The sequence below is a fragment of the Pteropus alecto genome, unplaced genomic scaffold, assembly GCF_000325575.1.
Source record: "Pteropus alecto unplaced genomic scaffold, ASM32557v1 scaffold15, whole genome shotgun sequence".
In the NCBI taxonomy this organism is placed as follows: Eukaryota; Metazoa; Chordata; class Mammalia; order Chiroptera; family Pteropodidae; genus Pteropus; species Pteropus alecto.
In genome coordinates, this window is record NW_006436286.1 from 1884656 (window position 1) to 1899053 (window position 14398).

At 60.7% G+C, this 14398-nt stretch overlaps 1 protein-coding gene across 1 annotated transcript in view; it reads left to right on the top strand.

The window, feature by feature from the left end:
* Positions 1–14398, top strand: part of USP31 (ubiquitin specific peptidase 31) — a 32276-nt gene that overhangs the window by 13936 nt on the left and 3942 nt on the right. The window contains exons 13-17 of the mRNA XM_025047281.1: positions 3265–3384; positions 5523–5748; positions 9910–10068; positions 11455–11607; positions 13365–14398. Coding sequence (XP_024903049.1) covers positions 3265–3384; positions 5523–5748; positions 9910–10068; positions 11455–11607; positions 13365–14398 — 1692 coding nt within the window. The remainder of the gene's footprint in view (positions 1–3264; positions 3385–5522; positions 5749–9909; positions 10069–11454; positions 11608–13364) is intronic.

The window sequence follows — 14398 nt, forward strand, 5'->3', positions numbered from 1 at the left end:
GATTGAAATGCTCTAGGAATGAACCTCTGTAGTTAATTTTTCCCCTTTTTAATAGTTAATGATAAATTTGGTCTTTTTTTTTGGTTTCAGTTTAGAAATTTTGAATCATTTTCCTCGGTAACTAGAACACTGATTCTCGACCTTTCGCCACTACGAACATAGGCGCCAGGACCTGTTTAAATTGAATTATAATTAAATAAAGTTAAAAACTCAGGTTTCTAGCAGCATCGGCCACCCTTGGGGCGCTCAGCGGTGGGGTGCCCCGCCCCCCATTAGAGACAGGCCCACCAGCAGCGTACCTCAGTGCTCGTCTGGGCGGCAGACAGGCCTCTGTGGATGGGGCTCAGGGCCGTGTGGCTTTTAGGCCTCTCCGGGTCTGTGCACCTTGAGAAGCCTGGACCAGCGCATGTGGGGTGCTCCGTGACTCGACGTTCGGGGTCGTATTTTGACGGCGAGAGCTCGCACGGGCACACGGAACCATGCGAGTCCAGGTCACAGGGGCCGTGACCCTCCTCTCAGTGGCTGGCTTCGGCCTTTTTCAGGTAGGGGTTGCGTATCACGGCTTGCCTACCTTGGCGAGGCGTTTGCCCACTCAAGAGATTCTCCTCCGATGGAGACTGAAGTCCATCTGAAGTATGTCCCCAGGTTACTGCAGCTGACAGGTGTCCCCTCTCTCGAGTTTGTTACAAACAGTTGAGGACAAATATTTGTCCTTCAAATATTTAAAATGTTTTTCATCTCACCAAATCTCCCCCCACCTCCCAGCAAGCTGTTCATAATAGTTTCTTTAATAATAGTTTTCATAAGACGTATTTTTTCAGTCTGGGGCTTATGTAAAGTAGTTGGCTGTGAAACTGGTTGGCTGCAGCCTCTGTGTAGCAGCTCATCCTGTTTAGCTTTTTTTTAAATTGATTTGAGCGATGTTCGCGCATGGCACAAAGCTCGAGGGCGAGCAGACCCAGGTGATAGCAGTGGCGTTCTGCAGAACATCTCACGGACCTGGGAGGATGGGTTCAGCCAACAGGATGCATGTTGATAGGGCAATACATTTCGTCCAGGAAATGTTGGTGTTGTGCACTGAGCCCTGTGCCAGGTACCAGGGAGCGGCAGGTAGCCAGACTGATGTTTCTGCCTCAGGCTGTTTACAGCCTAACATGGTAAACAGCTAAACAAGTAAACTATGCGAATGTGGGCCCTGAGGGGAAGGGATGGGTGTGGCTGGGAAACAAATGAGGCCCGTGGCTGGAACACGGGGGCAAAGGGGGAGTTAGGGGACTATCCTGGTCACAGGATCGTCCTGGGCTCCGCGTGGCACACAGGAAGCGTCCGGCAGGTGCGTGCCGCAGTGAGTGAGTGAGCGAGTGCTTCCTGGGACGTTCGGTCGTGGGCTCCAGAAATAACAGGACACACATAGGAGAGGAGAGGTGAGGCTTAGCAGTGGACCGTGTGACCGTGATGAGGTTTGGCCGTCTGCAGGCTCGGTGGGTCAGCAGTGTCAGGTGGGCGCCAACCACTGTGGCCTTCAGGATGCGTTAGAAACCGTCCAGAACGTGGATGGCGCCAGTGCTGCCTTTTTCACGACCTTGAATGTCCACCATCCTGAGCCCGGCAGACTGGGGCGTGGCCGGAGCGAGTAGTAGGGAGCAGAGCCTCTGACGCGGTTGGGCGCGGTTGGGCGGGGGCGGCCGGAGGACTCAGGCGCTTTAGGGACCCCACCCCCGTGGATGAGGGCGTGGACTCAGTGTTGTCTAAAAAGCAGAATGTGAAGATTGGAAGTCGCAGGGAGAGTGACTTTGTCTTCCAGTGAGGACGAGCTTTGTCAGGATCAGCTGGGGACAGAACAGCTGCCTGCTGGGAGAGTCCCCTTCATCCGCTCAGCGGAGGTGGCTGGACCAGCGGTGCTTGGTGTGGCCCACAGGCCGGGAACACTGTGTGGCAATTTACGATGAGACAAGACTTGGGGGTGTTTTGGGAACTATCATAGCTACGAGACGTCGCCATCAGGTTCATAGCGTATCTCACGAAAGTACCCGTTTGAAATGCATTGGAGGTTAAAGGACAGACAGCCTGCTCCTTCAGCACGCGCTCTGGGCTGGCTGGCCAGGGATGCGGGGTCGTCGCCACACGGTGTGGACTGGCCAGGTGGACTGACCAGTCTGTCCGATTCGTCTTCTCCCAGCCACACTCTGCTCCTCCCGTCTTTCCGGCAGAGCTGATGGGGTCCCCATCATGCGCCCGTCCCCGCAGCCCGCTTCTTGTCACACTGCCGGGCCCACGGCACCGACGGCGGTTCCAGCTCTTCTTCCTGTGCCATCCCAGACCTGACGCTGTCCCCTGTGGTTCTCAGTGGCCCCCTGCGTGCTCAGTCTGCATTTGACCCCGCAGGGCTGGGACTGGTCACCCTCAGTTCTCACCACTCTTTTTGGTGGGCGCAGACGGAATGCGTCTGATTTGCCCGTTTGCCTGACTCCGCGTCCTCAGGCTTGCGTTTCCCCTGAAAGCCGGCACTGGCTCTCCCTGTGGTTCCGTCCTTGGCTTCTCTCTGCTCCATCTCAGCGGGCACCGCCTTCCGGTCCCTGGGCCCCCGTGGCCTCGTTGTGTGGAAGGTCCCAGACCTGTTGCAGCTCTGACCTCCCAAGTAGGTTTAGACTCTCTCCCCAGGCACGCTGGCTGGCACCCCTCACCATCACCCGCAGAGGTGGCATACATGGGTTTGCAGTCCCAAGTTGACATGTAGGACGATGTTGAGAGCGAGAGGAGCTTGTTTGGAACTCGGGGAGGTGGAAGACGTCCGGGTGAGAGAGCGGGGAGGACGCTGACGTCAGGCGGCGCCCGTGGGGACGGAGAGGAGCAGACGGGAAGGAGTGGCAGACAGAGGGAGTTTGGACGGACGTGGGGCAGGAGGAAGGGGGACGGGCTCAGGGTTTGGGGCAGCCCCTGCGGTCTGCCTCTGGCGGGTGAGGACATGCGGGGGGCGGGGGGACTGCAGCGACGGGCAGGCGACGAGGTGGGGAGTGTGCCGAGGTCGGGGTGCTTGTGTGCCATCAGCGTCCCCTGCAGTGTTCACCTGTTCCCTCGCTCCTTTTCGAGAGAGAATCTGTGCAGCAGACATCTGGGCGCCAGCTCTGGCCAGAGGCCACGCTCGATGGTGTTTCCCACGGACTGCGTCACACGTTGTTTCTGGAGAGATGCTGGTTGTCCCTGCCGCCTGCACGGAGGCCTCGCCCCGCGTGGCGCTGACATGGCCGCGCTCCTTGCTTTCAGCTCGCCCCGGACGACGCCTGGCGCTGCCCGCACTGCAAGCAGCTACAGCAAGGGAGCATCACGCTGAGCCTGTGGACGCTGCCCGACGTGCTCATCGTCCACCTGAAGAGGTTCCGGCAGGTGAGGGACCCAGAGCCCTGGGCGGTTTCCCGCGCCCTGCTGCCGAGCGGCCCCCGCCGTGTCGCAGGCACATCTGCCCCTGTGTTTGGGGTCCCGCTTTGTCCTTTCCCAGAGCAGAATGTGAGCATCCTGTGCCCCCCAAAATCCTGAACATTCCAGTTCGTAGTATAGAGAGCGTTCTTCCTTCTCGAGGGCTTGCGTTCTGTTTGTGAACGTTGTGCTTAAACGTCGCTGAACGTATTTGGGGATCAAAAAAGGCAGAGCTGCTTTCTGGGGACAGGTGGGATTACATTTCTACCTAAAGTAATAATGGCGTCATCCTGCCCCAAGGGGGAGTAAGTGGGGAGTGAGTCAGAAACATACAGAGAGAAAACCTGATCTGGGTTATCCTGCTCTGTGAGTCAGTTTTTTCAAGGTGGCTGCCTGTTTCCCAAGGCTGGGATTGTCCTGGGCAGCCCCGTAAGAGGTAGGTGGAGGTACCTGGCAGAGGAGCCTCCGGCCTGGCTGGAGGAGGGTTTGCATCTGGGATGGGGCGGGCATTCGGTGGGGAGGTGGGGGCGGTCCCAGGGGAGCAGCATGTACAGGAGGCCGGCAGCAGCCGGTTTGGCCCGGGCTCCCGAGGGCGGCGACAAAGGCGTAGCAGCTGTGGGCAAAGTGGGCAGCTGGGCAGGGGTGGGCGTCCTCGCGGACCCTGGCAGACAGAGTGGTGTCTGATGGCTGTTTTAAGCGGAGAAGCGACATCATTAAGTCTGTTTTGAAGAGACTGTCCAGCTGCCTGTGGAGAATGAGAGGCTGTGGGAATGAGGACGGGGTCTAAGGGGCCACTGCAGCCCTCCAAGGCAAGGGGCTCAGGATGGCTGGGAGTGGACTGGAGGCAGAGGGGACGGGAAACCTGAGCAGGTTGAAGATGCTTTAGGACTTGCTGGTAGGGCGCAGGTGTCGGGTGATAGCACGTGACCCTAGGGCCAGGCCTCCACACACAGGTTTAGGGTGCAGCTCCTGAAGTTGTGAGGTGTCCCACCTGTGTGCTCCCTCTGGGACCCGCAGGTGGCTGGCTGGTGAGGGGCTGGGACCCCAGCCTCCCCACCTCCTTCCACACACAGACTGATCTCCTTTGCTGTCCGTCCCTGTGGAAGGCACGTCGCCAGCCTGGACTCAGAGCCGCAGTGTCATCCTCGACTCCTCTTTCTGGTCCCTCGCCTGGGCAGTCGGCTCTCCAGCGTGGCCGTGCCTCTCCATTGCCCCCTTCCTATCCTGCGGTCACCCTGCCACTTCAGACCTTTGAGACTTTCCAGCTGGTCCCAAGTGCGATGTCTTTTAGCTGGTTTCTTAACTTACACGACTCCCACGTTGCGTGCACTTGCCAGCTCATCACCCCGACCGATGACTTCACCTCTTCAGGGCCTTGCCCCTGATGGGGAGCGAGGGCCACATTCTGTAGCCACCTTCCTGGCCATCCGGGACCCTTCTTGCCTTTCTGTGATGAAAATCTTCCCTTAAAGACCTGTGTCCTTGGAGAGGGGGGATGCCATTGTCCCCCTGCGTGTGACTTTTCTAAAGCCCCATAGACAAAGGGATCGCCTGGTAAATACCTGCTGAGCCGGCAGGTGGGCCCTGGGGTTTCCCGTGGGCCCAGTGGGAGCACAGGTGGGCCGAGCCTGTCACCCGTGGCTGTGTCGAGCTGGTCAGTGTTAACTTTTAGTGCAGTTGCTGCGGGGGTCGGGAGGGAGGGCCCTGCTCGCTGAACGGCCGCTCGGTGCCAGGCGCGGGCTCTGTCCTCCACGTACGCTACCTCTTCAGTACTTTCCACGCCTATGTGACGAGACAGCAGGATGAACCTCGTGAAGTTGTCATTTTGTAAGGCAGAAACCGAAACAGCCTTTACCCGTACAGGTGTGGAAGCCCAGAGAGGCTCACCGCCCCTCCACGCAGACCGTCGCTGGCCCCACAGCAGTGACGTTAGGCCTGTTCATCCAGACAGCTAAACTCTTGGTCTGTGCCCTGTCACGTGTGTGTCCTGGGAGCCGTGAGCTGGGTGCTCAGACACTGCGGCTGCTCCAGTGCACGTGCCACGCTAGCCTGACTCGCTGTCCCTTTTCATGAAAATACCCTCAAGCTTGTTTTCCTTCTCGCGACAGGAGGGGGACCGGCGTGTGAAACTTCAGAACATGGTCAAGTTCCCTTTGACCGGCCTGGACATGACGCCGCACGTGGTTAAGAGGAGCCAGAGCAGCTGGAGCTTGCCATCCCATTGGTCTCCGTGGCGACGGCCGTACGGACTCGGGCGCGACCCCGAGGACTGCGTCTATGACCTGTATGCTGTGTGCAACCACCGCGGCACCATGCACGGGGGGCACTACACAGGTCCGCAGCGCGGGAGGCCGGGCCGTGCTCGCCGCCCTGCCGCGTGTCGCGCATGTGACAGGGTCGTGTTGCCTTCGACCCGCGCCTGTCCCAGGGCGGAGAAGCGGGGGTTCTCCCTCCTTCGCCAGAGCCGGCCAGCGGTTGCGGGCCGACCCTGGGCACGGCGTGCAGTCAGGAGCCCGGCCCGCTCGGCTCCCAGCCCCGCCGCGGCCCCGCTCTGCTTCCGCAGGGCCCCGGCTTCTCCCGTGTTTGGGGTGATAGTGGAACACTTCGTGGTGTCCTCACAGTGCCTTGGGAGGGCTTTTTTTTCTATATGAAGGTTAAGTTTACTTTTTTATTTTTAAAGCAACTGCGTCCATCACATGAAATTTAGAGACTCGGGAGAGGTGGAAAGTGCACCGCCAACACAGTGGGCTGGGCCTCAAAAACGACCACGGGCGCCGCTTTTGAAGGACTGTGACAAAGTGCACGTAGCAACACTTAGCATTCCGACCATTCCTCAGTGTGTGGGTCCGTGGCGTTGAGTACGTTCACACCTTTGCATGGCAGCCAGCCCCACCATCTCCAGAACTTTCTCCATCTTCCCACACTGAGCCTCCGCACCCATCAGACACCAGCTCCCACCCCCCTGCTCCAGCCCCGGCCCCCGCCGCCCTTCCATCTCTGAATTCGACTCCTCTAGGTGTGTCTCGTCGGTGGGCTCATGTGGTGTTTGCCCTGTTGTGTCTGGCTTATTTCTCTTAGCATAATATCTGCAAGAGTCACCCGTGTCCTGTCGTGTGTCAGAATGTCCTTCCTTTTTAAGGCCCAGTCCTGTGTACGTGGGCAGCGTTTTGGCGTGTGGTGTTTCCTTCCAGCGTTCTTCCGTAAGTGCAGGCCATTGCTTTGCCTGTGGCGACGACACCGTGTGTTCTGTGTAGGCAGACGCCCACTGGGGCCTCCCGAGGGAGCTGGCACTGGGCTGTGTCACATCGGAGGCACTTTGGCAGGGGACAGGTCTCAGCGTCTGTGCACAGTGCAGTCGAGTGTGTGGGGGGTGGCGGTGGGCTGTGCTTGCTGTGGACGTGCTTGCCCGTGGGGCAGGAGTAGCCCTCCGCTTCCGGACCTGGCGGGCTCGCGGGGACGCGAGCACCTGTGCCGCTGGCGGGTGCTCTGACGGTCGCCTCGCAGCCCTTCCCCGTGGTGAGCGCCTGCGCTTTGACCGTCGTTGGGCGCGTTCCCGTTTTCTGTGTTTGAGATTGAGCATCAGAAGAGGGACGGCTGGGCCCAGGGACGCATGGACCCTGGGAGGCGGGTGGACTCGGGGGCTTCCGGCTCGCACACCTGCGTGTGCAGGGGTTGATGTGAGGGCGCCACCTTTAAGTTGTCGTCCGTGCGGGTGGCCAGGAGCGGGCTTTCTGCCTCCTCCCACTCGCCGGACTTGGCCCGTGTACTGCTCAGGGCCTTTCTTTCTTCATCGATTCAGTGGCTTTTGCGGCAAGATCCTCGGGTGCTGGCGACTCGCAAGGGCAGGGGAGGTAGAGGAGGGTGGGCTGTTTGTTGACGCTCCCCTAGCAGTTACCCCTGAGGCCCCCGTCAACACGAAAGCGCGCGTGTGGGGCCCCCTGCTCGGCCTGGCTCACTTCCTCCACCTGCTCTCTGCTCCAGGAGGTGGGGTCGGGAAGGTGGCTGGATGCACGAGTCTTTTGCTCTCGAAACCCTTTTGGTTCAAGTTCTTTCGGGATTGAGATGCTGTAGGCAACAGCTAGCTGGATGGGGCACGACCCACTTGGAGTGTGTCTCGGCGTGGACCGGTTGGATGACCTGTCCTTGTCCTAGGAAGCACTTTCAGGGAGAGAGGAGACAGACGTCCGGGAGGTCCTCTGAGTCCACCACAGACAGACGTAGATATTAATTAAATGTTTAGATCTTACTGGGTGTTTTGATTTTAACTAAATTCCCGTATTTTGTGTCTTGCACATTTTACGTTTATGTTTTACGGGGCTCACTTGTATAATAAATGTTACGTGTCTAGTTAGATTTCTGCTTTGGGGGCGTTACTAGTCATAGCTGCGTTCTTAACGACGAGTCACGGAATGGTTTACTCACGGACCCTGGGAGCCGAAAAGGACTGCAAGGCCGTGTGGTTCCACCGGTCAGCACCCTCGCCAGTGTCCCGCCTGGTGCCCACAGGCTTCATCCTGGGTAGAGGACGCGTCGTCCGTGTGGTCCCGCTGCTGCTCCGGGAAGGGCACTGCCGGGTCCTGCGGTTTCCGGCAAGAAGGCGTGGAGGAGCGAGGACCGTGCCCCAGGTCATGTGTCCGTGTAGACTAGACTCAGGGAGGTGCCGGGAGCCACGGCGGCCTCAGGCAGCACGAGCTAGAGCTAGCGCAGGGAGCCTGGGCGGGTCTGGGCACATCTCAGCTCCGTGACCTGAGGCAAGTCACCTTGCCCTCCCCTGGCGAGCACAGCAGGGAGCTGGAGTGGCCTTGCCCGCCCCGGAGGAGCCCAGGCGTGTCCCGCACCCCGGTTCCCCGCTTCCGGCAGGCCGCTGCAGCGCAGAGCGCGTCCGGAACCCCAAGCGCTGTTCCGTGAGGGGCCTGGGGTCCGGGTGCTCATTTGGAGCGCTTGCCGTGCCTCTTCTCTGTGCCGCACGGGTTCGAGCTGCAGTCACACGGTCCGTGTGTGGCCACCTGCATCGGTTCTGGCACAGGCTTCACAAACTGTGATCAAGGACCTGTCTCATTTTAAAAATTTCCAGTCCTTCGTGAACCAATACTTTTGTGAAAATACAGCGAAAATCGGGTTGCGGTGCAGTTTGCAGATGCTCTTCTCAGTGCGGTGTGTGCCGCGGGCTGGCCCTGCCTGCAGCCAGTTTGAGCAGCACGGGTCTAGCGGAGCCTTCAGAAACGGGAACCAGTCTGTCAGCGTGCCGTGCGCCACTAGTGAGCCTCCGAGCCCGACGGGGCACAGAGGGAAGCGGTGCGGGGCTGCTGTCACCCTGCTCTCCTGCTCCGACCCCCACTTCAGAGTAGCAACCACCTCAGCGCTTTTCTCCGCCAGGCCTGGCCGACCTCACGGCCGGACGACTGCCGTCCGCCAGCCCGTCTCCACTGTCCACTCGTCACGCCTCCCGTCCCGGCGAGTCCCAGCTGCAAGTGACCGCCCCCCCGCGCCCACAGATTCTTACTGTGTCCTTCCTTCTGGGACCTGTCCGGTGTGGCCGTTCCTGTCCTGGGTCTCTTCCGTCTCTTAGGGTCCATGCTTGCAAAAGCAGTTGGCCTGTCGGGGTCACCCCCACGCCTGCCCCTGGGGCCACACGGAGCCTCTTCCAGTGTTCAGCGAAGTAATCTAGCACACCCTCGTTCTCTCCCCAGTAAATGGGCACTTTTAGAAGGTGTGACAAGAATGCTCGTTTCTGGGTCGGGCTTATCACACTCTGATGCATCCTTCCACGGTGACGTGGCTTCGTGATGCGGTCGCTATTCTCGGTGGCACCTCAGCTCTTCGTTTTGCTCCCAGGCTTAGAATTTCGTTTTGCTCCCAGGCTTAGAGAGAAGGTCGCGTGCCTCCCTGAGCTCAGGTGTTCTCCGTTTCCCGGGGACTGTCATCCATGCTGCCCCGAGGAGGGCAGGGCGGGAGGGGTGTCACCGCGAGCCGGGGCTGGGTCATCCGAGATGGCCCGGGCCCTGCCCTTCAGCACGTGACCTGGGCAAGCTGGTTAGTCTTTTTGAGCCGCTGTAAACTCGGGATAATCATACGACAGGTCTCATAGCGAGTGCTGCATGAGCATTAAAGCGTTGGACACGCCTGAGCCAGGGCTTGCTGGCAGTTTGCCGGATAGTTCTTTGCTATGGGGTATTGGCGGCATCCCTGGCCTCTACCCGCTAGGTGCCAGTGGCACTCCTGCCCAAGTCGTGACAACCAGAAAGGGCCCTGAGACCCACTGGTTTAAATAAATAAGTGCATCGTGTTTGAGAGGAAAAAGAATTTTACCCATTTGGAATAGTTTGGAAAGTTTTGCACGTTTCGCTTGGGCGTGATGTGGAGTTTGGCCTTCACCTCTTTCTGCGTCACTATGCACAGCCTTAAAAAGGTCTTGAATTAGTGGCCGGAGGAACGGCGTCTGTGGGCGGGGCGGGCCGGCGGGGCGGCCCGGCTGACAGCGACTCTCTCTGGCAGCCTACTGTAAGAACTCCGTGGACGGCCTCTGGTACTGCTTCGACGACAGCGACGTGCAGCAGCTGCCGGAGGAGGAGGTGTGCACGCAGGCGGCCTACATTCTCTTCTACCAGAGGCGGACGGCCATCCCGGCGTGGTCAGCCAACAGCTCCGTGGCGGGTAAGGCCGGCGGCTTCCAGAGCAGACGGAGGCAGTTAATGTACAGAGAACATTTCCAGACGGTCTCATGACGCAGACGGTTCAATCGGATTAATTCTCACGTTTGCATTTAAGCTGAAAACCCAAATCATTGCAGTCAAGGAGATGGAGGTGGAATGTTCCGGAGGGGTGGGTAGAGCCTGGCTCGGCCCGCTCGCGGTGCGACGTTGCCTGTGGGTGGACGAGCTGAGCAGCAGTGTGGTGGGCCACTCCCGCAGTGGAGGGGACGCAGCTGTGGAGATGGAACCAGCCCTCGGATTGGTTGCTCGTCGGTTGTCTTACCTTGGGGCTCGGCCCTCCAAGCCATGCCTCTGTCACCTGTGACACGGTGCAGTGACGCTGCTTGCCTCGTGGGGTCGTCGTGTCCCCCGGATTGGGCAAATGCGCATTAAGGTCTTTTGTAAAGAGTGAGGCACTGTCATACGTGGGTTTTCTGCCCGGGACAGTCGGCCTGTTCTGTGAGGGGGAGGCTCGGAGGCTGTAGTGACAGCAGGTGGCTCGGGCTAGCTTGATGGCCTCGTCTGCCGTTTAATAAATCAGGGCTCTGTGGTCACCCTCTCGGGCTGCAGCCACACAGGGCGCATGCTTCCTGGTGCAGAGTTGAGTCTGAGAGTGGGTGGCAGGACTGGGATGTGGGGAGTGCCCCCCTTCGGGGGTACGGGCCCCCATTCCCTTGAGGCTTGTGAGGGGCAAGCTTGCAGCCGCTGCAAGGAAACTTTGCTCAAGCGAGTGGCCCCTGCGGGAGTCAGACCCCAGCCTTGCACACCGTCTGCCCGGGGCCACTCACTTCCTCAGCAGAAGCGGGGAGCCCCGGCCCGCCCTGGCGCTCTGAGCCTGGCTGCTCGGAAGTTGCGCCCCCCGAGGTCTGCCTGCCGCATGCTGCTTCACGCGCTCCATTTCGGGAGTGGCCTCCGTTGCTGCAGCACACGTTCAGGGGCGTCCCCTGGACGCAGGGTTCTGTGAGCGCACGCACGCTGTGTGTGTGTGTGAGTGTGTGAGTATTGTGAAAACGGCGTTAGGAGCCCGTAAAACGCGAGCTGTGGAACGAGCCCCGCACCGCTGCCCTTTGCTCTCTCTGCATCAGGAGTGTCGCTGCAAGCGCTAGACCTGTGCCCGGCCTGGGCACGCGTGTGTGGGACGCGTGAACGTGAGCGACTGTCTGCGTTTCGTTCCGCCAGCCTCAAGCCTCGGACTTCCTTACGAGGCGTCCGCCCCGGTCGCATGCGGGAGCCCGCCCTGTGCGCTTCGTCTGGGCAGGAGCCCTCGAGCGGGCGGCGTGGGGTCGGGGAGCTCCGGGCCTCGAGGCCGGGCGCCGGCCTCAGCTCGTGCCCGCTCCCTCCTCCGCAGGCTCCACGAGCTCCTCCCTGTGCGAACACTGGGTGAGCCGGCTCCCGGGGAGCAAGCCAGCCAGTGCCACCTCCGCAGCGTCCTCCAGACGCACATCCCTGGCCTCGCTGTCCGAGTCCGTGGAGATGGCCGGGGAAAGGAGCGAAGATGATGGTGAGTGTGGCTCTTGGTGACAGGTTTCCGAGGTGCTGACTCATGGACACAGCGGGGGCGGGGTCCTTCAGAAGACGGCAGTGGGGCGTGGAGGGGCCACAGGGAGCGGGGCTGTGGGTCACGGGCGTAAGTAGTGACACCCGGGGGCTTCGGCTTTCCCGTGACCTGGGACTTTTCCCTGTCCCAGTCGTCCACCTCCCGGTCTCCTGTGGAGGCTGCAGCTTGAACCCTGCGATAGTGATACATTTTCTTCAGTGCTTTTCAGAATCTTCAAAGTAGCCACAAGGGGACGCAGCGCCTCTGTGCGGGGTCGCAGCGTTGGGCCTCACTCAGCCTCTCACCTGCCCGCCATGCTCTGTTCCTTAGCAGGATCAGTGGCACGTTCTTTCAAGTACAGAAGCATCTGGGACAAAAACCGTTGCCTCTTCATAGGGTAGTTCTGGGCAATTCTGAAGATAGTCAGAATGTGAAAACGGGAAATCTGATAAAAACTGAACTCCGTTCTGTTTTGCTGTCACTTACCACTTGAGCGGTGGCGGCATGCCCTTGGTTCTCACAGATGCCCCAGGCGGTGCGGGAAGGGTCAGGTGGCTTGAGATCTGAGGGCCGGGAGGCGAGAGCCAGTTCGGCTTCTGAGATGGGGGCGGTCCCTCACCCCCAACAGCGCCACCGCCCCGCCGGCTCTGGCTGTTCCTCCTCGGTGTGTGTAATCGGAGTACCGGCTCTGCTTGCTAAGCCGCTTTCCAGCTCCCGACCTCGGATGGAGAGCTGGCCGGGGAGCCCTCGCTCGCATGGGCAGAGCCGTTTCCAGCGCAGTCTTTAAGCTGAGGGTTCGTGGCCGTCGCAGTGCTGAGGCCTGGCGCGGGTCGGGCCGGTCGGCTGTTAGACCGCGCTGTCAGGGGGTCGGTGCCGTCCTCAGCATCGTCCTCACGACATGCCCACCTTTCCCCACGGGGCGGATCCCGGCTTCGGGTCCCAGCCAGAGAGGCGCGGACGGCCTCCTTGGCGTGGATCACTTCCTCTGCAGTTTCACGTCACTCGACAGAGGAAGTCACGTTGCTCTCATCGTGACTGTCTTCTCTGCGTCCCTCAGGACAGGACTGTATCGTCTCTGGTTCCTTCCACGGATCCCATAGTCGGTGGTTACGGGCCAGCCTGCCTGTGGCACTGAGTGTGGGGCCAGCACTTCGGCTGCGACATTAGTTCTGTCCCTCGTTATGTGCGTTGTCTCGGGTGAGGACGTCACTCCCGCGAGCCCCAGGTGTCCTTAGGTGAAGAGGCTGGGTCAGTAGCTCACGGTTGAGCATCTGCGGGGTGCCAGGTGCCGTGCTGGGCGCAGGGCTTGTAAAACGTTTATTTAATTCTCAGTAACCCGGTGAGCACAGGGTCAGCACGCTGCAGCCCACAGGCCGAGGACGGCCCCCGCCTTTGCCTTCAGTGAGGCTTTATCAGAACGCGACCACGCCCGCCCATTCCTTACTGTGTTGCCCGCAAAGCCTAAAACATTTATCGTCCGGGCCTGTGTGGGAAAAGGCCGCTGACCCCTGATGTAGGACGAGGAGGTGACGAGATGGTGTGCCGGTCCCCATTAGGGTGCCCCTACATTCCAGGTAAGGGAACTGGGCTCAGAAGAGTTGATGCCCCATGGCCGCGCCTTGACCCCAGACGCGCTGGCTCCGAAAGTCATGCTTCTCCGTCTTAGGGTGACACTGGGACGCCTCGGTGTAGTGTGACGACTTTCTCTCTGCTGCTTTCAGGAGGTTTCTCCACTCGACCGTTTGTGAGAAGCGTCCAGCGGCAGAGCTTGTCATCCAGGTCTTCTGTCACCAGCCCCCTGGCCGTCAGTGAAAACTGCATCAGACCGTCTTGGTCCCTGTCCGCCAAGCTGCACATGCGCTCCAGCTCCCCTTCCCGCTTCTCGGGCGACTCGCCCGTCCACAGCTCCGCCTCCACCCTGGAGAAGATCGGGGAGGCGGCGGACGACAAGGTCTCCGTCTCCTGCTTCGGTAGCTTGAGGAACCTTTCGGGCAGCTACCAGGAAGCGGGTGACAGTCGCAGCCGGCGGGAGCACAAGGCTCCGGGCCGGGCCCCGCTGGCCGTCATGGAGAGTGTGTTCAGAGACGAGCCGGAGGCCCGCAGGTTGGACGCTGGGCGCAGAGACGCGCAGGGCAGAAGCTCAGCACCCGGGGACCGCTTGCCCCCCGACTCGGATCCGTTCGACAACAATAACCAGATTGCCTACGTGGACCAGAGCGACTCCGTGGACAGCTCTCCAGTCAGAGAGGCGAGGGCCTCCGGCCACCCGGGCTCGCTCTCAAGGAGACCAGAGGGCACCTCCCAGAAGCCCCCTAACTCCAGAGGCACAGCCGAGTCAGGCGGAAGCTCGCGGAAGGGCAGGTCCGTCTTGGCGAGCCAGGAGTCCTCTCTCTCCAGTACGTCCCCTTCCTCTCCCGTTCCTGCAGAAGGTTCTGGAAAGCCCTCCCGCTCCCGAACCAGAGCCGACTCTTCCAGGGCCAGCGGGCGGCACTCTTCCTCGGCCCCCGGCCGCCCCAGGAAGGAGTCCTCCCCCAAAGCCCAGGGCCCCGCGCCCTGTCCTTCGCCCCAGAAGCCGAAGCCAGCTCCTGCGCTCACTCACACTGCTTCGTCCACGGCTGCCAGGAGGGGCCCGGCCCCGGCCCCGAGGGCCGCCTTCCCGGCCGGGAAGGGCAGGACTGGCGACAGGGCGCTGAGCAGGGAGGGCTCCAGGCACAGCCTGCTCTCCGACAGGGCCGGTGCCCCCTCCGGCTCCAAA